This window comes from Hemitrygon akajei, chromosome 4 (assembly GCF_048418815.1).
Source record: "Hemitrygon akajei chromosome 4, sHemAka1.3, whole genome shotgun sequence".
NCBI lineage: Eukaryota > Metazoa > Chordata > Chondrichthyes > Myliobatiformes > Dasyatidae > Hemitrygon > Hemitrygon akajei.
In genome coordinates this window covers 7227399-7254208 of record NC_133127.1, presented here as the reverse complement: position 1 = coordinate 7254208, position 26810 = coordinate 7227399, and the positions used below count along the sequence as shown (strand labels likewise).

The window sequence follows — 26810 nt, the reverse complement described above, 5'->3', positions numbered from 1 at the left end:
CAGGGTTCAATACCCCCTGCTCTCTGAGGAGTGAGTTTGTACATTGTGTTGGTTTCCTTCTTCCAAAAATATACGGGTTAGTAGGTTAAATGATCACTTGGGCGGAGCGGGCTGTATCTTACATTATATTAAGAAGCCCCTACAATCAGTCTCCACACTTCCTGCTGCTTCACTCTGAAATCCCATTTTTTTCCTGTTATATCAGCTTTGCTGAATTCCCAGCCCTCCCCGAACTTCGACCTTGCTGCAGTTCTCTGGCAGCGTTAGATGTTTTTTCCATAGATTCAGTTTCCCCGGTAATTGATGGTTGGCTCGGTTTCCCTGTTGTGTCTGTTTGCAAATCCCTACTCGGTACAGTATTGCTCTCATTCCCGAAGCTGAGAAAAGGCCGTCTATGCACGCATTTAAAGTGAGAGCGGGTCATTCCACAGGCCAAGTGCAGGACACGCTTTGTTTTCCACAGAGAGTGGAGGGCGCCTGGGCTGATGGTGGAGGCAGAAAAATGAGGGGAATTTAAAGAGACATTTAGATAGACACATAACTTAGAGGAAAATGGAAGGATATAGACAATGTGTAGGCAGAAGAGATTAGTTGGATTACTCATTTAATTGGGTTGGCATAGCATAGTGGGCCGAAAGACCCGTTCCTTTGCTGTACTCATCTAGTCTCAGACCGTGGGACTAGCCGAGCTTTCCCAGTATCCAGCGCAGAAGACTACAGCGCTGTGTAGCAGAGAAACAGGCCCTTTGGCCCACTGGGTTTGTGCCGACCCCACTGGTTTGCATTACAGCGTCATCTATCGGACATTCGGCCCATCTAATCCACAGCGGCCACCCAGCTCGTTCCACTCTCTTGCGTTTGGCTCCAAGCTCCACACCATTACAGAGGCATATACAATCATAATTCACCGGGGATAGTCTTTTTGCCCAGAGTTGAGGTATCAAGAAATAGAGGATACACGTTTAAGGTGAGAGTGGTTTAAGTGGAATTTGAGGGACACTTGTTTTTAAACAAGTAGTATCTATGTGGATGGAGCGAGCTGCCAGAGGAAGTGGTTGAATAAAACAATTGGGCAGGTACATTGACAGACCAGGTGCAGGGGTTCCCAACCCGAGGTCACGGACCCCTCGGTTAATGGTGGGGGCCCACGGCATGAAAAATGTTGGGACCCCTGGTTTAGAGGGATATAACCCAAATGGGGGCAAATAGGAATAGCTTGTTTGGCATTGTCCAGTTGGGTCGAAGGGCCTGCTGTATGTACTTGCTCCATTCACTCCAGTACCTCTTAAAGGTGGTTACAATTCCTGCCTTCACTGGCACCTGACAGCTCATTCTAGGTACCAACTACCCCGTGTGAAGACTTACTGTACTCAAGACTCCTCCCTCTCACCTTCAAACTATGCCCTCTAGTTACAGACACCCCTAGTATGCCACAATATCTTTACTCGGATAAGGGGTCCAACATTCCAGTCTTAGGTTACTTGCCCTATCAGTCTCTGATTACACAGTAATACAACACTACAGCACAGACACAGGTCTTTTGGCCCATTGAGTCTATGCTGACCTATAATTCTGCCTAGTTCCGTTGACCTGCCCGTGGACCACAGCCCACTGTACCCCTCCCATCCATGTACCTATCCAAACTTCTCTTAAATGTTTCAATCGAACCCAGTGCATTGGCAACTCGATCTAAACGCACCACCTGAGAAGAAATCTTTCCCTCTGATTCACCTTAAACATTCCACCTTTCACCCATAACATAATACTTCTAGTTCTAGACTCACCCAACCTGAGGGGGAGAAAGCTTGTTTGCATTTACCCAATCTATACCCTTATAAGACGATAAGATATAGGAGCAGAAGTAGGCCATTCAGCCTATAGAATCTGCTCCACCATTCAATCATGTGCTGAACCAATTCTTCCAGTTACCTCCACTCCCCTGCCTTCTCCCCATACCCTTTGATATCCTGGCTAATCAAGAACCTATCTACCTCTGCCTTAAATATGCCCAGTGACTTGGCTTCCACAGCCACCTGTGGCAACAAATTCCACAGATCTAGCACCCTCTGACTGAAGTAATTTGTCCACATCTCTGTTCTAAACGGATGTCCTTCAATCCTGAAGTCGTGCTCTCTTGACCTAGAATCCCTCCCATGGGAAACAACTTTGCCATATATAATCTGTTCAGGTCTTTTAACATTCAGAATGTTTAAAAGATATTCCCCCCTCATTCTCCTGAACTCCAGGGAATACAGCCCAAGAGCTGCCAGATGTCCCTCATACGGTAACCCTTTCATTCCTGGAATCATTCTTGTGAATCCTCTCCAATGTCAGTATATCCTTTCTAAAATAAGGAGTCCAAAACTTGACACAAGTGTGGTCTCACGAGTGTCTTATAGAGCCTCAACATCACATCCCTGCTCTTATATTCTGTACCTCTAGAAACAAATGCCAACATTGCATTCACCGTCTTCACCACTGACTCAGCCTGGAGGTTAACATAGGAAACCTACAACACAATACAGGCCCTTCGGCCCTCAAAGTTGTGCTGAACATGTCCTACCTTAGAAATTACTAGGCTTACCTATAGCCCTCTATTTTTCTAAGCTCCATGTACCTATCCGGAAGTCTCTTAAAAAACCATTTCAGCCCTGGGAAAGTCTCTGACTATCCACATGATCAATGCCTCTCATCATCTTATAGCATTCCCTCCCCTTATCACAGAGACTATATATTGTGGCCCAACATTGTGTTGTGGTCCAACTCATTGAAGCACGTTCTTATGCTTGAGCTTACTGCGCCGTGGGAAGAATGCATGAAGGAGGCCTACGAGTGGAAAAGAGCCAATTATGAAGATCTGGAGAACAACTGCCAAAGAAGAGTCTGGAGAGCAGTGCTGGCCCGTGGAAGTTGGGTGTCGTGGCTTTGCAGGCTCTTGCTCTGCAAAGTATACACTGCACTTGGAATCATGGGAGAGAGGAGAGCCATTTCTACCATCACAGATGCAGCAGATCTGGATAAAGAGGGCAGATCCGTGGGTTGTTACTAGGCCACAGGCCGGGGTCTGATCAACCCCAGTTGGGTTGCCTGGGCGAGGATGTATGATGTTGAAAGACCCGAAACACCTGACAACCCCAGGTAACATCACTGATGATGTGCCCTAACTTAGCATCATGCAGATGTTTCTGTAAGAATAGTACACCTCTATCAGGTCACCTCCCATCTTCCGTTGCTCCAAGGAGAAAAGGCCGAGTTCACTCAACCTGTTTTCATAAGGCATGCTCCCCAATCCAGGCAACATCCTTGTAAATCTCCTCTGCACCCTTTCTGTGGCTTCCACATCCTTCCTGTAGTGAGGCGACCAGAACTGAGCACAGTACTCCAAGTGGTGTCTGACCACAGTCCTATAAAGCTGCAACATTATCTCTTGGTTCCTAAGTTCAATTCCACGATTGATGAAGGCTAATACACCGTACACCTTCTTAACCACACAGTCAACCTGCACAGCTGCTTTGAGCATCCTATGGACAAAATCCCTCCGATCCTCCACACTGCCAAGAGTCTTACCATTAATACTCTATTTTGCCATTATATTTGACCTACCAAAATGAACCACTTAACCTTTAGGGTATCCTACGCAAGGGCTCCCAAATCCCTTTGCATCTTTGCATTTTGAATTCTCTCCCCATCTAAATAAAAGTCTGCTCATTTATTTCTTCCACCTAAGTGCATGACCGTACACATTGTATTTCATTTGCCACTTCTTTGCCCATTCCCCTTAACTATCTAAGTCTCTCTGTTTCCTCAACACTACCCGCTCCTCCACCTATCTTTGTATCACAGGCAAATTTAGCCACAAATCCAGTAATCCTATAGTCCAATCATTGACTTAAATCGTAAAAAGCAGCAGTCTCAACACTGACACCTGTGGAACTCCACTGGTAACTGGCAGCCAGCCAGAATACGATGCCTCTATTCCCACTGTTTTCTGCTGATCAGCCAATGCTCCACCCATTCGAGTAACTCCCCTGGTGTAATTTCATGGGCTATCTTGCTAAGCAGCCTCATGTGGGACACCTTCTCAAAGCCCTTTTGAAAATCCAAATACACACATCTACTACATCTTCTGCTTGTAATTTCCTCAAAAAATTGCAGGTTAGTCAGGCAGAATTTTCCTTTCAGGAAACCATGGTGGCTTTGGCCTATCTTGTCATGTGCCTCCAGGTACTCTGTAATCTCATCCCTAACAACTGATTCCAACAACTTCCCAACCACTGATGTCAGGCTAACAAGTCTATAATTTTCTTTCTGCTGTCTCCCGCCTATGGAGTAACATTTGCAATTTTCCAGTCATCCAGTACAATGCCAGAATCTATCGATTCTTGAAAGATCATTGTTAATGCTTGCACAATCTCTCCAGCTACTCCTTCAGAACCCGAGGGTGCATTTTCATCAGGTCCAGATTTATCCATCCATCAGGAAGTTAAGCTTCCTGAGCACCTTATCAGTCGTAATTTTCACTGCACATACATCACTTCCATGACACTTTTGAATGTCTGGTATACTGCAAATGTCTTCCACTGTGAAGAATGATGCAAAATACGCATTCAGTTCCTCTGCCATCTCTGTATCCCACATTACAATATTTCCAGCATCATTTTGTATTGGTCCTAAATCTCCCTCAACTCTCTTTTATCCTTTATATAAAAACAGCTTATAGTATCTTCTTTGATATTAGTCACCAGCTTACTTTCATAATTCAACTTTTCCTTCCTAATGACCTTCTTAGCTTCCTTCTGCAAATTTTTAAAAGCTTCCAAATCCTCTATCTTTCCACTAGCTTTGTCTTCCTTGTATGCCCTCTCTTTTGCTTTTACTTTGGCTCAGACTTGACAGCCATGGTAGTGTCCTTCCATTCGAAATTTCTTATTTGGAATATATCTGTCTTGCACTTCCCTCATTTTTCGCAGAAACTCCAGCCATCTGCTTTGCCGTTCTTCCTGCTAGTGTCCCTTTCCAGTCAACTTTGGCCAGTTCCCCACTCATGCCATTACAATTTCCTTTATTCCACTGAAATATTGACACATTGGAATTTAGTTCCTTCTCAAATTTCAAAGTAAACTCCATCATATTGTGATCACTGTTCCCTAAGGGTTCCTTAACCTTAAGCTCTCTTATCACCAAAATTATGTGTATAATTTTGTACACATCCATCAAATCTCCCCTCATTGTCCTTTGCTCCAGGGAATAAAGTCCTAGTCTATTCAACCATTCCCTATAATTCAGGGCCTTAAGTCCTGGCAATGTACTTGTAAATTTTCTTTGCTGTCACCGCTCAGCGTCAAAAACTTGAAGGAAGACTGCCCAGCCTATCCAGGGAAGGAGGGAGAGAGTGAATCAGTGTGGCCAGAGCTGAGCAACAACTCACTGCTCCACTGTACATCCCACTGCAACTACCACCATCTCCCCACCCACTCCCCTCCTTCAAAACTCTACCCACACCACTCATTCCCTATCCAGCCATATAACTCAAGCCCTCCAATCCAGGCAGCATCATTGTGAACCTCTCCCAGTTTAATCATGTTGTTCCAGTCACGTGGTGATCAGAACTGAACACAGTACCCTGAGTGCACCCCAGAAACATCTTATACATCCCAAACACAATGTCCCAACTCTTTTACTTGATACCATAAAAATATCAAACACCTTCACCACCCTATAGACCTGTGTCTCCACTTTCAGAACTATGTTCACTATCAATTACAATATTCTGCCTCATTATAGGAAAGATGTGGGAACTTTAAAGAGGTTGCAGAGGAGATTCACCAGGATGTTGCCTATATTAACAGGCATGTCTTTTGAATCTAGGTTGCGTGACCTAGGGCTTTTCTCTTTGGAACACAGGAGGATGAGAGATGACTTGATGGAGTCAGATTGAGTCGTCAGAAACTCTTTCCCAGAACAGAAATCACATTATGGTGATTGGAGGGAGGAAAGTACAGAGGGGAAGTTAATGTGTGTGTGCGTGTTTTTTAAAACACAGTGGAATGCACAGTCAAAAGGTGGTGGTATAGGCAGATATATTAGGATCATTAAAAAGACGCTTGATTAGGCACGTGGATGAAAGAAGCATAGTCTATGTGGTCGGAACAGCATCAGGAGCCGAAAGCGCTGCACTATGTTCAATGTACCATGTTTTCTGTGCCTCTACCCAAGGTCTCTCCATTGTATTACACACCTGCCATTCACTGTGGCTACCCGAGACTGATAACTTCTCAAAAAGTACACCACTTTAACAGCCATAAACAATGGTCTAAAATCCCTCCCTCACCTTTGTAATTTGACACACTTACCTGTGTAGTTTGGGTTTCTGGCATGATGTCAGGGTGTGTTGGTGTCTGGACAGATCCCTTCTGTCACACTATGTATGGTGTGTGGTGAAATTCCTTGTGTCACACTGGGGTGCACAGTGAAATTCCTTTCTCCACCCTGGGGTGTGTGGAGAGTCTGAAACACTCGTTGTCAAACACTGAGTCAAAACAAACACATAGTCTGCAGATTCGCGGGAATATATATTTGCAATCTCTGCCGCGCCTCATTTTGTTCAAATCATCTTTGATCTGGTTGTAAAAACTTGATTCTTTTTATATATAAAGACATTGTGCATTCTATAAACTGTAAAATCAGCTCATTACTTGTTGAGCACCGAGTTTTAACGATTACCCAGCACTGTGACTGATATGGCACCAGGAGCGGCAGGGAGTGGGGCCCCACCACTCTCCACCCACGCCATCCCAGACACCGGGAGTCAGGAAAGCAGCAGGGATGGTCGTGGGGAGACCAGGAGGAGATGCTCTCCAGGTGTTTGACAGTTCAGGCGTTTTGGGGGGGGGGGGGGGGTGAGTAGGGGTGGCCCAGGTTTCTGGTGTGTGTCACGAGAAGCAGCATTTGAAAAGATTCAGAGACAAGGGATCCACTTGAGGCGAGGGTGTCATTACAACTGTGTCCATGTCCCTCTGTTAGGCTTCTGATTTGACGGAGGGGGAAATCACACTGTAGGCGATCTAAAGGAGCTTCCCAGCAGGATCCTTTTATGCTGTCAGACCAGCCAGGGGTGGGCTGAGGTGGGGGTGTATTTGGAAGGTGATTCAAAACCCCACCCCAGATCCACCTGTGGATAGGGCACTCCAGAAGCAGATGCTGTCAATGATCACATTGCTCAGACTGAACGAGCTGAATGGCCTTCATCCAGGGAAATAAGTGAAGCAGCTTTCTAAACTGTGGTCTAGGACATCTGGTCTGCTCTCTGAGGGAATGTGAAGTGTGCGTGTGAGACCACAGACATGAGAGCAGAATTAAGCCATTTGACCCATTGAGTCTGTCTGCCATTCCATCATGGCTGATTTATTATCCCTCTCTGAACCATTCTCCTGCCTTCTCCCTGTAACCTTTGACATCCTTACTAATCAAGAACTAATTAACCTCTGCTTTAAATATACCCAATGACTTGGCCACCACAGCAGTCTGTGGCAATGAATTCCACAGATTCATCACCCTCTTGGTGATCTCGGTAAAGAAATTTTCCTCACCTCTGTTCTAAATGGACACCACTCTATTCTGAGGCTGTGCCCTCTCGTCCTAGATTCCTCCACTATAGGAAACATGCCCTCTATCTAGGCCTTTCAGTATTCAGAATATATATATATACACACGTGGAGAGAGAGACAGAGAAAAAAAGTATGTGTGTACATCTGTTGTGTGTGAATGTGTGTGCGTGTGTCTGAGTGTCAGGAAACTGCTCATTCCAACCCCCCCCCCCCCCACATGCTCAGCGCCACCCTCAGCCCATCATTCCAAACTCCACGTGGTCTTCCAGTCTCTTGGACACTTGATTGCAGACCAAAGGCTCTCTCCGTCCCTGGTGTTGAACGAGGGAGACCCTGTCCAAATCACGAAAGATGGGCTTAAGGTCTGTCTGTCTCTCTCATACACAGAGGTGTGTCTTTCTGGGTCCGCCTGTTCGCCCCTTCCCCTCCAATGACCGACCTACCCCTGGGAGGGTGCAGGAGGGTGGCTGGGTACCTGCTGGAAGGGCAGTGAGAAACAGTTAGTCATGGGGCAGGGGGGTGGGTGGGGGCCAGGCAATTAACGACAATTACTTACACGGCCGAGACTAGCGGGCTGTGGCTCCCACCCTGCCCGCTCCCAGGTGCTTATAGATATTGTCAGGATGCCGGATCACCAACTTCGTTCTCTCCAGTTCAATACCCTGCAGGGGAGGGGGGACAGCAGGGAAAGAGAAGGGGAGAGAGGGAGTAGGAGATGGGGGAGAGAATCAGAGTGGGTAGACAAATCACCGCTCCCCCACACAACTCACTACAACCCTGCTCCCATCACCTCAATGGACCCCACCCCCACCCTCCCGTCAACCATCTATATGACCACCTACTCCCCCTTCTTCCCTTCCCATCCCCCTCCCCCCCATTTTTCCCAGCTTCACCCTGATCTCCACCAGCAATTGCGCCCTCACTTCTGTCAGGACCTGACCCCACCCATGACCTCCTGAACACCCCCAATGGCTGCTTTATGACCCAAACCACCTCACTGCTACAGATGGTGCGGATGTGATATGAATGTAAGTTGCCGTGGATCTCCGCAACCCTCTTCCCATTCTGCACTTGTATTGTGAGCAGGTCTGGGCCCCATATCTGAAAAAGGACGTGCTGGTATTGGAGGGGGTCCAGCGGAGGTTCTCAACAATGATTCCAGAAATGAAAGGGTTAACATGAGGAGCATTTGATGGCTCTGGACTTTTACTCACTGGAGTTTTGAAGATTATTAGGTTGGGGGGGGGGGGGGGAAAGGAAGAGAATCTGATTAAAATGTATCGAATACTGAAAGGACCAGAGGGCACAGCCTTTGAATAGATGGACGTCCATTTGGAACAGAGATGAGGAAGAATTTCTTTAACCGGAGGGTGGTAAATCTGTGGAATTCATTGCTACAGACTGCTATGCAGGCCAAATCATTTATGGTGAAGGTTGATAGGTTCTTGATTAGTCAGGGAGAAGGCAGGAGAATGGGGTTAAGAGAGAAACAGAATCAGCCATGATGGAATAGCAGAGCAGACTCAATGGGCTGAATGGCCTAACTCTGCTCCCCATTCTCCCCTCCTACCCACGTCACCCTCTCCTCTCCCACTTTCTTGCCCCTTGAGTTAAAATTACTTTGGTGACAGCAGGGAAACTGGATGGACTGACAGAACTCCACCTCCTATGGCCATCACTGACAGACAGGTGAGACCTATGTACATATTGACTGTTCTGTGGAAGCCCCAGCATCCATAGTTCTGGAACCAGCGAAGGTGCCCTCATTAATGCAACAGACAGGTCTCTCTGCCCATCCACGGCCAGAGGATATGTCCTGGGCTGAACATATTGATGCAATAACAAAGAAGGTACAACAGCAGCTATAGTTGGTTAAGAGTTTCAGGAGATTTGGTATGTCTTTCTATAGCAGAGAACATTCTGACTGGCTGCGTTATCGTCCGGTCTGGAGGCTCCACTGCACAGTGGACAGTGGGGCCTCCAAAGAGGATGCAGAGGGTTGTGAACTCAGCCAGTTTCATTAAGGGCACAACCCTCCCCACCATTGAGGACATCTTCAAGAGGGTGGTGCCTCAAGAAGGTGGCATTCAAGGACATACCCTTCACCACCCAAGACATACCTTCTTTTCATTTCAACCATCAGGGTAGAGCTACAGGAGCCAAAAGACACACACTCAACGTTTTAGAAACAGCTTCTTCCCCACTGCCGTCAGATTTCTGAATGGTCCAGGAACACTACCTCACTGGTTCATTTTGTTTCCACTATATATTTAGTAATTTATGGTAATTTTATGTATTGCTCTATACTGCTGCTGTAAACCAACAAATTTCGCGTCATGTCAGCGATAATAAACCTGAGCCTGGTTAACAAGGGTCTCTTTCTGGCTGTCCAATGGCTCCCACTGGTGGCAGCAAGTTCCAATCACACTGCAGACCTCTGGTCTCACAGTCCAGGCCAGGACTGACAAACATCCCAACGTACCTGTAACTCTGCAATGGCACGTTCGGCTCCTTGCTTGGTAGTGAAGTTAATGAAGGCACAAAAGCGATCTTGAAGCATTCTGATGCTGTGGATAGTTCCAACACTGTGGAGGGGACACAAGCCATCAGTTCATAGGCTGGGTAAGGTGAAAACCCAGGCTGGAGTGAGATTGGCTGGCTGGTTTAATGACGTTGCAACAATAACCTTTCACTCAGTAAGACCAAGGAACTGATTGCGGATTTCTGGAAGTGGAAGTTGAGGGAACACACACCAGCCATCATCAAGGGGTCAGAGGTGGGATGGGTGAGCAGTTTCAAGTTCCTGGGTGTCAACATCTCTGAAGATCTACTCTTGACCAAACATATCTATGCAGTTACAAAGAAGGCTCGACTTCAGCTATATTTCCATTAGTAAGAGTTTGAGACTTCTCATAAGTTTCCACAGACGCACCGTGGAGAGCATTCTAGCTGGTTGCTTCACTGTTTGGTATGGAGGGGCGACTGCACAGCATTGGAAAAACCTCAGCCAGCTAGATCATGGGCACTAGCTTCGCCAGCACTGAGGACATCTTCAAAAAGCACAGAATCAAGAAGGCGATATCCATCATGAAAGACCCTCACCACCCAGGAGTAGTTTCTTCTCCATCACCATCACGTTTCTGAACACAATCTCACCATTCCTATCTTCGCATATTTTTGTAATTTACAGTAATTTTATGCCTTTACACTGTATGAGTGCTTTAGCAAAGTAGCCAGGATAATCAAAGACCCCAGCCACAGAGGATAACCCTCGTTCTCTCCCTCCTACCAGCGGGCAGAAGATATCAAAACCTGAAAACATTGACCAACCAGCAACCTATACTGAGAGACACAGGTTCCCACCACCCACAGACCCACCTGTACCCCGTACTGAGAGAGACAGGCTCCCACCACCCACAGACACACCTGTACCTCGTACTGAGAGATACAACCTCTCACCACCCACAGACCCACCTGTACCTCATACTGAGAGAGACAGGCTCCCACCACCCACAGAACCACCTGTATCCCATACTGAGAGACAACCTCTCACCACCCACAGAACCACCTGTACCCCGTACTGAGAGAGACAACCTCTCACCACACACAGACCCACCTGTACCCCGTACTGAGAGAGACAACCTATCACCACCCACAGACCCACCTGTACCCCGTACTGAGAGAGACAACCTCTCACCACCCACAGACCCACCTGTACCCCGTACTGAGAGATACAGGCTCCCTCCACCCATAGACCCACCTGTACCCCGTACTGAGAGAGACAGGCTCCCACCACCCACAGAACCACCTGTACCCCGTACTGAGAGAGACAGGCTCCCTCCACCCACAGACCCACCTGTACCCCGTACTGAGAGATACAGGCTCCCACCACCCACAGACCCACCTGTACCCCGTACTGAGAGAGACAACCTCTCACCACCCACAGACCCACCTGTATCCCGTACTGAGAGAGACAACCTCTCACCACCCACAGACCCACCTGTACCCCGTATTGAGAGAGACAGACTCCCTCCACCCACAGAACCACCTGTAACCCGTACTGAGAGAGACAACCTCTCACCACCCACAGAACCACCTGTACCCCGTACTGAGAGAGACAGGCTCCCTCCACCCACAGACCCACCTGTACCCCGTACTGAGAATTACAGGCTCCCACCACCCACAGAGCCACCTGTACCCTGTACTGAGAGAGACAGGCTCCCTCCATCCACAGACCCACCTGTACCCCGTACTGAGAGAGACAACCTCTCACCACCCACACAACAACCTGTACCCCGTACTGAGAGAGACAACCTCTCACCACCCACACAACAACCTGTACCCCGTACTGAGAGAGACAGGCTCCCACCACCCACAGAGCCACCTGTACCCCGTACTGAGAGAGACAACCTCTCACCACCCACACAACAACCTGTACCCCGTACTGAGAGAGACAGGCTACCTCCACCCACAGACCCACCTGTACCCCGTACTGAGAGAGACAACCTCTCACCACCCACACAACAACCTGTACCCCGTACTGAGAGAGACAGGCTCCCTCCACCCACAGACCCACCTGTACCCCGTACTGAGAGATAGAGGCTCCCTCCACTCACAGACCCACCTGTATCCCGTACTGAGAGAGACAGCCTCTCACCACCCACACAACCACCTGTACCCCGTACTGAGAGAGACATGCTCCCTCCACCCACAGACCCACCTGTACCCCGTACTGAGAGAGACAACCTCTCACCACCCACAGAACCACCTGTACCCCGTACTGAGAGAGACAGGCTCCCTCCACCCACAGACCCACTTGTACCCCGTACTGAGAGAGACAGGCTCCCACCACCCACAGACCCACCTGTATCCCGTACTGAGAGAGACAGGCTCCCTCCACCCACAGACCCACCTGTTCCCCGTACTGAGAGAGACAACCTCTCACCACCCACAGAACCACCTGTACCCCGTACTGAGAGATACAGGCTCCCACCACCCACAGACCCACCTGTACCCCGTACTGAGAGAGACAGGCTCCCACCACCCACAGACACACCTGTACCCCGTACTGAGAGAGACAACCTATCACCACCCACAGACCCACCTGTACCCCGTACTGAGAGAGACAGGCTCCCTCCACCCACAGACCCACCTGTACCCCGTACTGAGAGAGACAACCTCTCACCACCCACAGACCCACCTGTACCCCGTACTGAGAGAGACAACCTCTCACCACCCACAGACCCACCTGTACCCCGTACTGAGAGAGACAACCTCTCACCACCCACAGAACCACCTGTACCCCGTACTGAGAGAGACAACCTATCACCACCCACAGACCCACCTGTACCCCGTACTGAGAGAGACAAACTCTCACCACCCACAGACCCACCTGTACCCCGTACTGAGAGAGACAGGCTCCCTCCACCCACAGACCCACCTATACCCCGTACTGAGAGAGACAACCTCTCACCACCCACAGAACCACCTGTAACCCGTACTTAGAGAGACAGGCTCCCTCCACCCACAAACACATCTGTACCCCGTACTGAGAGAGACAACCTCGCACCACCCACAGACCCACCTGTTCCCCGTACTGAGAGAGACAACCTCTCACCACCCACAGAACCACCTGTACCCCGTACTGAGAGAGACAACCTATCACCACCCACAGACCCACCTGTACCCCGTACTGAGAGAGACAGGCTCCCTCCACCCACAGACCCACCTGTACCCCGTACTGAGAGAGACAGGCTCCCTCCACCCACAGACCCACCTGTACCCCGTACTTAGAAAGACAACCTCTCACCACCCACAGAACCACCTGTATCCCGTACTGAGAGAGACAGGCTCCCTCCACCCACAGACCCACCTGTACCCCGTACTGAGAGAGACAACCTCTCACCACCCACAGAACCACCTGTATCCCGTACTGAGAGAGACAGGCTCCCTCCACCCACAGACCCACCTGTATCCCTTACTGAGAGACACAGGTTCCCACCACCCACAGACCCACCTGTACCCTGTACTGTGGCAGGCTCCCTCCACCCACAGACCCACCTGTACCCCGTACTGAGAGAGACAGGCACCCTCCACCCACAGACCCACCTGTACCCCGTACTGAGAGAGTCAGGCTCCCTCCACCCACAGACCCACCTGTACCCCGTACTGAGAGAGACAACCTCTCACCACCCACAGAACCACCTGTACCCCGTACTGAGAGAGACAACCTCTCACCACCCACAGACCCACCTGTATCCCGTACTGAGAGAGACATCCTCTCACCACCCACAGACCCACCTGTACCCCGTACTGAGAGAGACAACCTCTCACCACCCACAGAACCACCTGTATCCCGTACTGAGAGAGACAGGCTCCCTCCACCCACAGACCCACCTGTATCCCTTACTGAGAGACACAGGTTCCCACCACCCACAGACCCACCTGTACCCTGTACTGAGGCAGGCTCCCTCCACCCACAGACCCACCTGTACCCCGTACTGAGAGAGACAGGCTCCCTCCACCCACAGACCCACCTGTACCCCGTACTGAGAGAGACAGGCTCCCTCCACCCACAGACCCACCTGTATCCCGTACTGAGAGAGACAACCTCTCACCACCCACAGACCCACCTGTACCCTGTACTGAAAGATACAGGCTCCCTCCACCCACAGACCCACCTGTACCCTGTACTGAAAGATACAGGCTCCCTCCACCCACAGACCCACCTGTACCCTGTACTGAGAGAGACAACCTCTCACCACCCACAGACCCACCTGTTCCCCGTACTGAGAGAGACAACCTATCACCACCCACAGACCCACCTGTACCCCGTACTGAGAGAGACAACCTCTCACCACCCACAGACCCACCTGTACCCCGTACTGAGAGATACAGGCTCCCTCCACCCATAGACCCACCTGTACCCCGTACTGAGAGAGACAGGCTCCCACCACCCACAGAACCACCTGTACCCCGTACTGAGAGAGACAGGCTCCCTCCACCCACAGACCCACCTGTACCCCGTACTGAGAGATACAGGCTCCCACCACCCACAGACCCACCTGTACCCCGTACTGAGAGAGACAACCTCTCACCACCCACAGACCCACCTGTATCCCGTACTGAGAGAGACAACCTCTCACCACCCACAGACCCACCTGTACCCCGTATTGAGAGAGACAGACTCCCTCCACCCACAGAACCACCTGTAACCCGTACTGAGAGAGACAACCTCTCACCACCCACAGAACCACCTGTACCCCGTACTGAGAGAGACAGGCTCCCTCCACCCACAGACCCACCTGTACCCCGTACTGAGAATTACAGGCTCCCACCACCCACAGAGCCACCTGTACCCTGTACTGAGAGAGACAGGCTCCCTCCATCCACAGACCCACCTGTACCCCGTACTGAGAGAGACAACCTCTCACCACCCACACAACAACCTGTACCCCGTACTGAGAGAGACAACCTCTCACCACCCACACAACAACCTGTACCCCGTACTGAGAGAGACAGGCTCCCACCACCCACAGAGCCACCTGTACCCCGTACTGAGAGAGACAACCTCTCACCACCCACACAACAACCTGTACCCCGTACTGAGAGAGACAGGCTACCTCCACCCACAGACCCACCTGTACCCCGTACTGAGAGAGACAACCTCTCACCACCCACACAACAACCTGTACCCCGTACTGAGAGAGACAGGCTCCCTCCACCCACAGACCCACCTGTACCCCGTACTGAGAGATAGAGGCTCCCTCCACTCACAGACCCACCTGTATCCCGTACTGAGAGAGACAGCCTCTCACCACCCACACAACCACCTGTACCCCGTACTGAGAGAGACATGCTCCCTCCACCCACAGACCCACCTGTACCCCGTACTGAGAGAGACAACCTCTCACCACCCACAGAACCACCTGTACCCCGTACTGAGAGAGACAGGCTCCCTCCACCCACAGACCCACTTGTACCCCGTACTGAGAGAGACAGGCTCCCACCACCCACAGACCCACCTGTATCCCGTACTGAGAGAGACAGGCTCCCTCCACCCACAGACCCACCTGTTCCCCGTACTGAGAGAGACAACCTCTCACCACCCACAGAACCACCTGTACCCCGTACTGAGAGATACAGGCTCCCACCACCCACAGACCCACCTGTACCCCGTACTGAGAGAGACAGGCTCCCACCACCCACAGACACACCTGTACCCCGTACTGAGAGAGACAACCTATCACCACCCACAGACCCACCTGTACCCCGTACTGAGAGAGACAGGCTCCCTCCACCCACAGACCCACCTGTACCCCGTACTGAGAGAGACAACCTCTCACCACCCACAGACCCACCTGTACCCCGTACTGAGAGAGACAACCTCTCACCACCCACAGACCCACCTGTACCCCGTACTGAGAGAGACAACCTCTCACCACCCACAGAACCACCTGTACCCCGTACTGAGAGAGACAACCTATCACCACCCACAGACCCACCTGTACCCCGTACTGAGAGAGACAAACTCTCACCACCCACAGACCCACCTGTACCCCGTACTGAGAGAGACAGGCTCCCTCCACCCACAGACCCACCTATACCCCGTACTGAGAGAGACAACCTCTCACCACCCACAGAACCACCTGTAACCCGTACTTAGAGAGACAGGCTCCCTCCACCCACAAACACATCTGTACCCCGTACTGAGAGAGACAACCTCGCACCACCCACAGACCCACCTGTTCCCCGTACTGAGAGAGACAACCTCTCACCACCCACAGAACCACCTGTACCCCGTACTGAGAGAGACAACCTATCACCACCCACAGACCCACCTGTACCCCGTACTGAGAGAGACAGGCTCCCTCCACCCACAGACCCACCTGTACCCCGTACTGAGAGAGACAGGCTCCCTCCACCCACAGACCCACCTGTACCCCGTACTTAGAAAGACAACCTCTCACCACCCACAGAACCACCTGTATCCCGTACTGAGAGAGACAGGCTCCCTCCACCCACAGACCCACCTGTACCCCGTACTGAGAGAGACAACCTCTCACCACCCACAGAACCACCTGTATCCCGTACTGAGAGAGACAGGCTCCCTCCACCCACAGACCCACCTGTATCCCTTACTGAGAGACACAGGTTCCCACCACCCACAGACCCACCTGTACCCTGTACTGTGGCAGGCTCCCTCCACCCACAGACCCACCTGTACCCCGTACTGAGAGAGACAGGCACCCTCCACCCACAGACCCACCTGTACCCCGTACTGAGAGAGTCAGGCTCCCTCCACCCACAGACCCACCTGTACCCCGTACTGAGAGAGACAACCTCTCACCACCCACAGAACCACCTGTACCCCGTACTGAGAGAGACAACCTCTCACCACCCACAGACCCACCTGTATCCCGTACTGAGAGAGACATCCTCTCACCACCCACAGACCCACCTGTACCCCGTACTGAGAGAGACAACCTCTCACCACCCACAGAACCACCTGTATCCCGTACTGAGAGAGACAGGCTCCCTCCACCCACAGACCCACCTGTATCCCTTACTGAGAGACACAGGTTCCCACCACCCACAGACCCACCTGTACCCTGTACTGAGGCAGGCTCCCTCCACCCACAGACCCACCTGTACCCCGTACTGAGAGAGACAGGCTCCCTCCACCCACAGACCCACCTGTACCCCGTACTGAGAGAGACAGGCTCCCTCCACCCACAGACCCACCTGTATCCCGTACTGAGAGAGACAACCTCTCACCACCCACAGACCCACCTGTACCCTGTACTGAAAGATACAGGCTCCCTCCACCCACAGACCCACCTGTACCCTGTACTGAAAGATACAGGCTCCCTCCACCCACAGACCCACCTGTACCCTGTACTGAGAGAGACAACCTCTCACCACCCACAGACCCACCTGTTCCCCGTACTGAGAGTTACAGACTCCCATCACCCACAGACCCACCTGTACCCCGTACTGAGAGAGACAGGCTCCCACCACCCACAGAACCACCTGTATCCCGTACTGAGAGAGACAGGCTCCCTCCATCCACAGACCCACTTGTACCCCGTACTGAGAGAGACAGGCTCCCACCACCCACAGACCCACCTGTACCCCGTACTGAGAGAGACAACCTCACACCACCCACAGAACCACCTGTACCCCGTACTGTGAGAGACAGGCTCCCTCCACCCACAGACCCACCTGTATCCCGTACTGAGAGAGACAACCTCTCACCACCCACAGACCCACCTGTACCCTGTACTGAAAGATACAGGCTCCCTCCACCCACAGACCCACCTGTACCCTGTACTGAAAGATACAGGCTCCCTCCACCCACAGACCCACCTGTACCCTGTACTGAGAGAGACAACCTCTCACCACCCACAGACCCACCTGTTCCCCGTACTGAGAGTTACAGACTCCCATCACCCACAGACCCACCTGTACCCCGTACTGAGAGAGACAGGCTCCCACCACCCACAGACCCACCTGTACCCCGTACTGAGAGAGACAGGCTCCCTCCACCCACAGACCCACCTGTATCCCGTACTGAGTGAGACAGGCTCCCACCACCCACAGAACCACCTGTACCCCGTACTGAGAGAGACAGGCTCCCACCACCCACAGAAACACCTGTACCCCGTACTGAGAGAGACAGGCTCCCTCCACCCACAGACCCACCTGTATCCCGTACTGAGAGAGACAACCTCTCACCACCCACAAAACCACCTGTACCCTGTACTGAGAGAGACAGGCTCCCTCCATCCACAGACCCACTTGTACCCCGTACTGAGAGAGACAGGCTCCCACCACCCACAGACCCACCTGTACCCCGTACTGAGAGAGACAGGCTCCCTCCACCCACAGACCCACCTGTACCCCATACTGTGAGAGACAGGCTCCCTCCACCCTCAGACCCACCTGTATCCCGTACTGAGAGAGACAACCTCTCACCACCCACAGACCCACCTGTACCCTGTACTGAAAGATACAGGCTCCCTCCACCCACAGACCCACCTGTACCCTGTACTGAAAGATACAGGCTCCCTCCACCCACAGACCCACCTGTACCCTGTACTGAGAGAGACAACCTCTCACCACCCACAGACCCACCTGTTCCCCGTACTGAGAGTTACAGACTCCCATCACCCACAGACCCACCTGTACCCCGTACTGAGAGAGACAGGCTCCCACCACCCACAGAACCACCTGTACCCCGTACTGAGAGAGACAGGCTCCCACCACCCACAGAACCACCTGTACCCCGTACTGAGAGAGACAACCTCTCACCACCCACAGAACCACCTATACCCTGTACTGAGAGAGACAGGCTCCCACCACCCACAGACCCACCTGTACCTCGTACTGAGAGAGACAGGCTACTTCCACCCACAGACCCACCTGTACCCCGTACTGAGAGAGACAACCTCTCACCACCCACAGAACCACCTGTACCCCGTACTGAGAGAGACAACCTCTCACCACCCACAGAACCACCTGTAACCCGTACTTAGAGAGACAGGCTCCCTCCACCCACAAACACATCTGTACCCCGTACTGAGAGAGACAACCTCGCACCACCCACAGACCCACCTGTTCCCCGTACTGAGAAAGACAGGCTACCTCCACCCACAGACCCACCTGTACCCCGTACTGAGAGAGACAGGCTACCTCCACCCACAGACCCACCTGTACCCCGTACTGAGAGAGACAGGCTACCTCCACCCACAGACCCACCTGTACCCCGTACTGAGAGATAGAGGCTCCCACCACCCACAGACCCACCTGTACCCCGTACTGAGAGAGACAACCTCTCACCACCCACAGAACTACCTGTACCCCGTATTGAGAGAGACAGGCTCCCTACACCCACAGACCCACCTGTATCCCTTACTGAGAGAGACAACCTCTCACCACCCACACAACCACCTGTATCCCGTACTGAGAGAGACAGGCTCCCTCCACCCACAGACCCACCTGTATCCCTTACTGAGAGACACAGGTTCCCACCACCCACAGACCCACCTGTACCCTGTACTGAGAGAGGCTGGCTCCCTCCACCCACAGACCCACCTGTACCCCGTACTGAGAGAGACAGGCTCCCTCCATCCACAGACCCACTTGTACCCGGTACTGAGAGAGACAGGCTCCCACCACCCAAAGACCCACCTGTACCCCGTACTGAGAGAGACAGGCTCCCTCCACCCACAGACCCACCTGTACCCCGTACTGAGAGAGACAGGCTCCCTCCACCCACAGACCCACCTGTACCCCGTACTGAGAGAGACAACCTCTCACCACCCACAGACCCACCTGTTCCCCGTACTGAGAGTTACAGGCTCCCATCACCCACAGACCCACCTGTACCCCGTACTGAGAGAGACAGGCTCCCACCACCCACAGACCCACCTGTACCCCGTACTGAGAGAGACAACCTCTCACCACCCACAGACCCACCTGTTCCCCGTACTGAGAGTTACAGGCTCCCATCACCCACAGACCCACCTGTACCCCGTACTGAGAGAGACAGGCTCCCTCCACCCACAGACCCACCTATACCCCGTACTGAGAGAGACAACCTCTCACCACCCACAGAACCACCTGTAACCCGTACTTAGAGAGACAGGCTCCCTCCACCCACAAACACATCTGTACCCCGTACTGAGAGAGACAACCTCGCACCACCCACAGACCCACCTGTTCCCCGTACTGAGAGAGACAGGCTACCTCCACCCACAGATCCACCTGTACCCCGTACTGAGAGAGACAACCTCTCACCACCCACAGAACCACCTGTACCCCGTATTGAGAGAGACAGGCTCCCTCCACCCACAGACCCACCTGTATCCCTTACTGAGAGAGACAACCTATCACCACCCACAGAACCACCTGTACCCCGTACTGAGAGAGACAGGCTCCCTCCACCCACAGACCCACCTGTACCCCGTACTGAGAGAGACAGGTTCCCACCACCCACAGACCCACCTGTACCCTGTACTGAGGCAGGCTCCCTCCACCCACAGACCCACCTGTACCCCGTACTGAGAGAGACAGGCTCCCACCACCCACAGACCCACCTGTACCCCGTACTGAGAGAGACAGGCTCCCTCCACCCACAGACCCACCTGTACCCCGTACTGAGAGAGACAGGCTCCCTCCACCCATAGACCCACCTGTACCCCATACTGAGAGAGACAACCTCTCACCACCCACAGAACCACCTGTATCCCGTACTGAGAGAGACAGGCTACCTCCACCCACAGACCCACCTGTATCCCTTACTGAGAGACACAGGTTCCCACCACCCACAGACCCACTTGTACCCTGTACTGAGAGAGGCAGGCTCCCACCACCCAAAGACCCACCTGTACCCCGTACTGAGAGAGACAGGCTCCCTCCACCCACAGACCCACCTGTACCCCGTACTGAGAGAGACAACCTCTCACCACCCACAGACCCACCTGTTCCCCGTACTGAGAGTTACAGGCTCCCATCACCCACAGACCCACCTGTACCCCGTACTGAGAGAGACAGGCTCCCACCACCCACAGACCCACCTGTACCCCGTACTGAGAGAGACAGGCTCCCTCCACCCACAGACCCACCTGTATCCCATACTGAGAGAGACAGGCTCCCACCACCCACAGAACCATCTGTACCCCGTACTGAGAGAGACAGGCTCCCACCACCCACAGAACCACCTGTACCCCGTACTGAGAGAGACAACCTCTCATCACCCACAGACCCACCTGTACCCTGTACTGAAAGATACAGGCTCCCTCCACCCACAGACCCACCTGTACCCTGTACTGAAAGATACAGGCTCCCTCCACCCACAGACCCACCTGTACCCCGTACTGAGAGAGACAACCTCTCACCACCCACAGACCCACCTGTTCCCCGTACTGAGAGTTACAGGCTCCCATCACCCACAGACCCACCTGTACCCCGTACTGAGAGAGACAGGCTCCCACCACCCACAGACCCACCTGTACCCCGTACTGAGAGAGACAGGCTCCCTCCACCCACAGACCCACCTGTACCCCGTACTGAGAGAGACAACCTCTCACCACCCACAGACCCACCTGTACCCTGTACTGAAAGATACAGGCTCCCTCCACCCACAGACCCACCTGTACCCTGTACTGAAAGATACAGGCTCCCTCCACCCACAGACCCACCTGTACCCTGTACTGAGAGAGACAACCTCTCATCACCCACAGACCCACCTGTACCCTGTACTGAAAGATACAGGCTCCCTCCACCCACAGACCCACCTGTACCCTGTACTGAAAGATACAGGCTCCCTCCACCCACAGACCCACCTGTACCCCGTACTGAGAGAGACAACCTCTCACCACCCACAGACCCACCTGTTCCCCGTACTGAGAGTTACAGGCTCCCATCACCCACAGACCCACCTGTACCCCGTACTGAGAGAGACAGGCTCCCACCACCCACAGACCCACCTGTACCCCGTACTGAGAGAGACAACCTCTCACCACCCACAGAACCACCTGTATCCCGTACTGAGAGAGACAGGCTACCTCCACCCACAGACCCACCTGTATCCCTTACTGAGAGACACAGGTTCCCACCACCCACAGACCCACTTGTACCCTGTACTGAGAGAGGCAGGCTCCCACCACCCACAGAACCATCTGTACCCCGTACTGAGAGAGACAGGCTCCCACCACCCACAGAACCACCTGTACCCCGTACTGAGAGAGACAACCTCTCATCACCCACAGACCCACCTGTACCCTGTACTGAAAGATACAGGCTCCCTCCACCCACAGACCCACCTGTACCCTGTACTGAAAGATACAGGCTCCCTCCACCCACAGACCCACCTGTACCCCGTACTGAGAGAGACAACCTCTCACCACCCACAGACCCACCTGTTCCCCGTACTGAGAGTTACAGGCTCCCATCACCCACAGACCCACCTGTACCCCGTACTGAGAGAGACAGGCTCCCACCACCCACAGACCCACCTGTACCCCGTACTGAGAGAGACAGGCTCCCTCCACCCACAGACCCACCTGTACCCCGTACTGAGAGAGACAGGCTCCCACCACCCACAGACCCACCTGCACCCCGTACTGAGAGATACAGGCTCCCACCACCCACAGACCCACCTGTACCCCGTACTGAGAGATACAGGCTCCCACCACCCACAGACCCACCTGTACCCCGTACTGAGAGAGACAACCTCTCACCACCCACAGACACACCTGTACCCCGTACTGAGAGATACAGGCTCCCACCACCCATAGTGTCCCGAACCCCACCTGCACTGATCTCTGACTCACGTTTCAAATATTACGCGTAACGATTCTTCGGTGATTCGAGTGGTCACATTTCCAATCCAGACCGGAAAGAGTTTGCTGGCAAAAGACAAGTTTTCTGCTGTTAGACGCAGAGGTGACGTAGAGACGACTCTACACAGGTTCAGCACATATCAAGCACAGCCCTACAGTCCTCCCGGGTCTCTGCTTCTCATGGAGTCCTTAGCTCTCAATGTCCGGAGCTCTAGATTCCCACCCTGGTCCGAGCACGCAGAAAGCTCAGCAGCACGTCTACCTCCTCAGGAGCCCAGTGAAATTCAGTTATGTCCTCTTTGACCGGATGCATCTCAGCTTGGTATGGCACAACTGCTCTGCCCGTGATTGCAGGAAACGTCAGAGAGCTGTGGACACTGCTTAGCACATCACAGAAAACTGTGTCCCTTCCACAGAGTCTTGTCTAACTTCCAGCTGCCTCAGTAAAGCAGCCAGTATAATCACCCACACCGAAGAGTCCCTCTTCTCCCTCTCCCACTCTGAAGCACCTACTACCATCAGGCTCAAGTACAGCTTCTACCCCACTGCGATAAGACTACCGAACGGATCCTATAAAACCATATAACAATTACAGCACGGAAACAGGCCATCTCAGCCCTTCTAGTCCATGCCAAATGCTTACTCTCACCCAGTCCCACCGACCTGCACTCAGCCCATAACCCTCCATTTCTTTCCTGTCCATATACCTATCCAATTTTACTTTAAATGACAATCCCGAACCTGCCTCTACCACTTCTACTGGAAGCTCGTTCCACACCGCTACCCGCTACCGCTACCGCTCTGAGTAAAGAAGTTCCCCCTTGTGTTAACCCTAAACTTTTGCCCCTTAACTCTCAACTCATGTCCTCTTGTTTAAATCTCCCCTACTCTCAATGGAAAAAGCCTATCCACGTCAACTCTATCTATCCCCCTCATAATTTTAGATACCTCTATCAAGTCCCCACTCAACCTTCTACCATCCAAAGAATAAAGACCTAACTTGATCAACCTTTCTCTGTAACTTAGGTGCTGAAACCCAGGTAACGTTCTAGTAAATCTCCTCTGTACTCTGTACCAATGCCTTGTACAATTTTAACATTAAATCCCAGCTCCTATACTCAATGGTCTGATTTATAAAGGCCAGCATACCAAAAGCTTTCTTCACCACCCTATCCACATGAGATTCCATCTTCAGGGAACTATGCACCATTATTCCTAGATGCCTCTGTTCTGCTGCATTCTTCAATGCCCTACCATTTACCATGTATGTCCTATTTTGAATATTCCTACCAAAATGTAGCACCTCACACTTATCAGCATTAAATTCCATCTGCCATCTTTCAGCCCACTCTTCTAACTGGCCTAAATCTCTCTGCAAGCTTTGAAAACCTACTTCATTATCCACAACGTCACCTATCTTAGCATCATCTGCATACTTACTCATCCAATTTACCGCCCCATCATCCAGATCGTTAATGTATATGACAAACAACATTGGACCCAGTACAGATCCCTGAGGCACACCACTAGTCACCGGCCTCCAACCTGACAAACAGTTATCCACCACCATTCTCTGGCATCTCCCATCCAGCCACTGTTGAATCCATTTTACTACTTTAATATTAATACCTAACGATTGAACCTTCCTAACTAACCTTCTGTGCGGAACCTTGTCAAAGACCTTACTGAAGTCCATATACACAACATCCACTGCTTTACCCTCGTCAACTTTCCTCGTAACCTCTTCAAAAAATTCAGTAAGATTTGTCAAACATGACCTTCCACGCACAAATCCATGTTGACTGTTCCTAATCAGACCCTGTCTATCCAGATAATTATATATACCATCTCTAAGAATACTTTCCATTAATTTACCCACCACTGATATCAAACTTACAGGCCGATAATTGTTAGGTTTACTCTTAGAACCCTTTTAAAACAATGGAACCACATGAGCAATACGTCAATCCTCCAGTACCATCCCCGTCTCTAATGACATTTGAAATATTTCTGTCAGAGCCCCTGCTATATAACTCCCCTCAAGGTCCTAGGGATTCTTGTCAGGACCTGGAGATTTATCCACTTTTATATTCTTTAAAAGTGCTAGTACTTCCTCTTCTTTAATCATCATAGTTTCCATAACTACCCTACTTGTTTCCCTTACCTTACACAATTCAATATCCTTCTCCTTAGTGAGTATCTTATAGATAGCGGGGTCAAGGGATATGGGGAGAGGGCAGGAACGGGGTACTGATTGTGTATGATCAGCCATGATCACAGTGAATGGCAGTGCTGGCTAGAAGGGACGAATGGCCTACTCCTGCACCTACTGTCTATTGTCTATTGAATACCGAAGAAAAGAAATTGTTCAAAATCTCTCCCATCTCTTTCGGCTCCACACATAGCTGTCCACTCTGATTCTCTAAGGTACCAATTATATCCCTCACTATCCTTTTGCTATTAATAAAGCTAAGGCTGAAAAATTGGATTATTCACCCCACAATCTACCTTGTTATGGCCTTACACCTTATTATCTGCCTGCACTGCACTCTCTCTGTAACGCTTTATTCTGCATTCTATTATTGTTTTCCCTTCAACTGCCTCAATGTGATGAATTGATCTGTGTGAACAGCAAGACAAGATTTTCACTTTAACTCAGTAACCATGACAATAATAAACCAATTTAGCAAATTCTGAAACCTCTCTTTCCCTGGAGTCCTGGTGCTAAATCTGGTCTGGCAAATGTTCCTACTCTCTGTAGTAGTAGTAGTAGTAATAATAATAATAATAATAATAATAATAATAATAATAATAATAATAATAACAGGGTCTCATTGAAGTCTATCAAAGATTGAAAGGCCGAGAAAGAAGGGATGCAGAGAGCATGTTTCCTGCAGCGGGACAGTCTAGGACCCGTGGGCACAGCCTCAGACCAGAAGGACATCGCTTTAGAACGAAGATAAAGAGGAATTTCTTAAGGCAGAGGGCAGTGAATCTGTGGGATTCCGACACTGACAGCTGTGAAGGGCAAGTCATTGGGTATATTTAAAGCAGCATTTGGTAGGTTCTTGATTAATCAGGGCATCAAAGGTAATGGAGAAGCCAGGAGAATGGAGTTGAGAGGGATAATAAATCAGCCATGAGGGCAGACCACTTGGGCTGAATGGCCTAATTCTGTTCCTACGGTTAAAGAAACAAGCAGAATCTACACATGACCTGAAGGTCCATTGATTACAGAGATAAAAAGCAAGGACACCACTGGAAAACTGCAGTGATGGACGGTTCTGGGAAAGAAGATGCAGGGATAATTGAGCAGGAATGTCATAGTCGGATGGTTGAGGGGGTGGGGAACATCACACACAGTTGGATGGGGGTGGGGAATGTCACACAGTCTGATGGATGAGGGTGGGGAACGTCACACAGTCGGATGGGGGTGGGGAATGTCACACAGTCGGATGGATGGGGTGGGGAATGTCACACAGTCGGATGGGGGTGGGGAATGTCACACAGTCGGATGGATGGGGGGGTGGGGAATGTCACACACTCGGATGGATGGGGGGGTGGGGAATGTCACACAGTCGGATGGATGGGGGTGTAGGGAATGTCACACACTTGGATGGATGGGGGTGGGGAATGTCACACAGTCGGATGGATGGGGGGGTGGGGAACGTCACACAGTTGGATGGGGGTGGGGAATGTCACACAGTCTGATGGATGAGGGTGGGAACGTCACACAGTCGGATGGGGGTGGGGAATGTCACACAGTCGGATGGATGGGGTGGGGAATGTCACACAGTCGGATGGGGGTGGGGAATGTCACACAGTCGGATGGATGGGGGGTGGGGAATGTCACACA

At 51.7% G+C, this 26810-nt stretch overlaps 1 protein-coding gene across 3 annotated transcripts in view; it reads right to left on the bottom strand.

Annotated features, from left to right (window-relative positions):
• Positions 1-6550: 6550 nt before the first annotated feature.
• LOC140726096 (tetratricopeptide repeat protein 31-like) overlaps positions 6551-26810 on the bottom strand; it is an 88281-nt gene continuing 68021 nt past the window's right edge. For 2 of the 3 annotated variants that reach the window (XM_073042048.1, XM_073042050.1), the window contains exons 15-18: positions 22946-23020; positions 10090-10192; positions 8164-8269; positions 6551-8085 (exon numbers count right to left, since the gene is read on the bottom strand). In XM_073042048.1, the coding sequence (XP_072898149.1) occupies positions 8174-8269; positions 10090-10192; positions 22946-23020 (274 nt within the window). In that variant the 3' untranslated portion in view covers positions 6551-8085; positions 8164-8173. The remainder of the gene's footprint in view (positions 8086-8163; positions 8270-10089; positions 10193-22945; positions 23021-26810) is intronic. The other variant, XM_073042049.1, reaches the window with a different exon arrangement.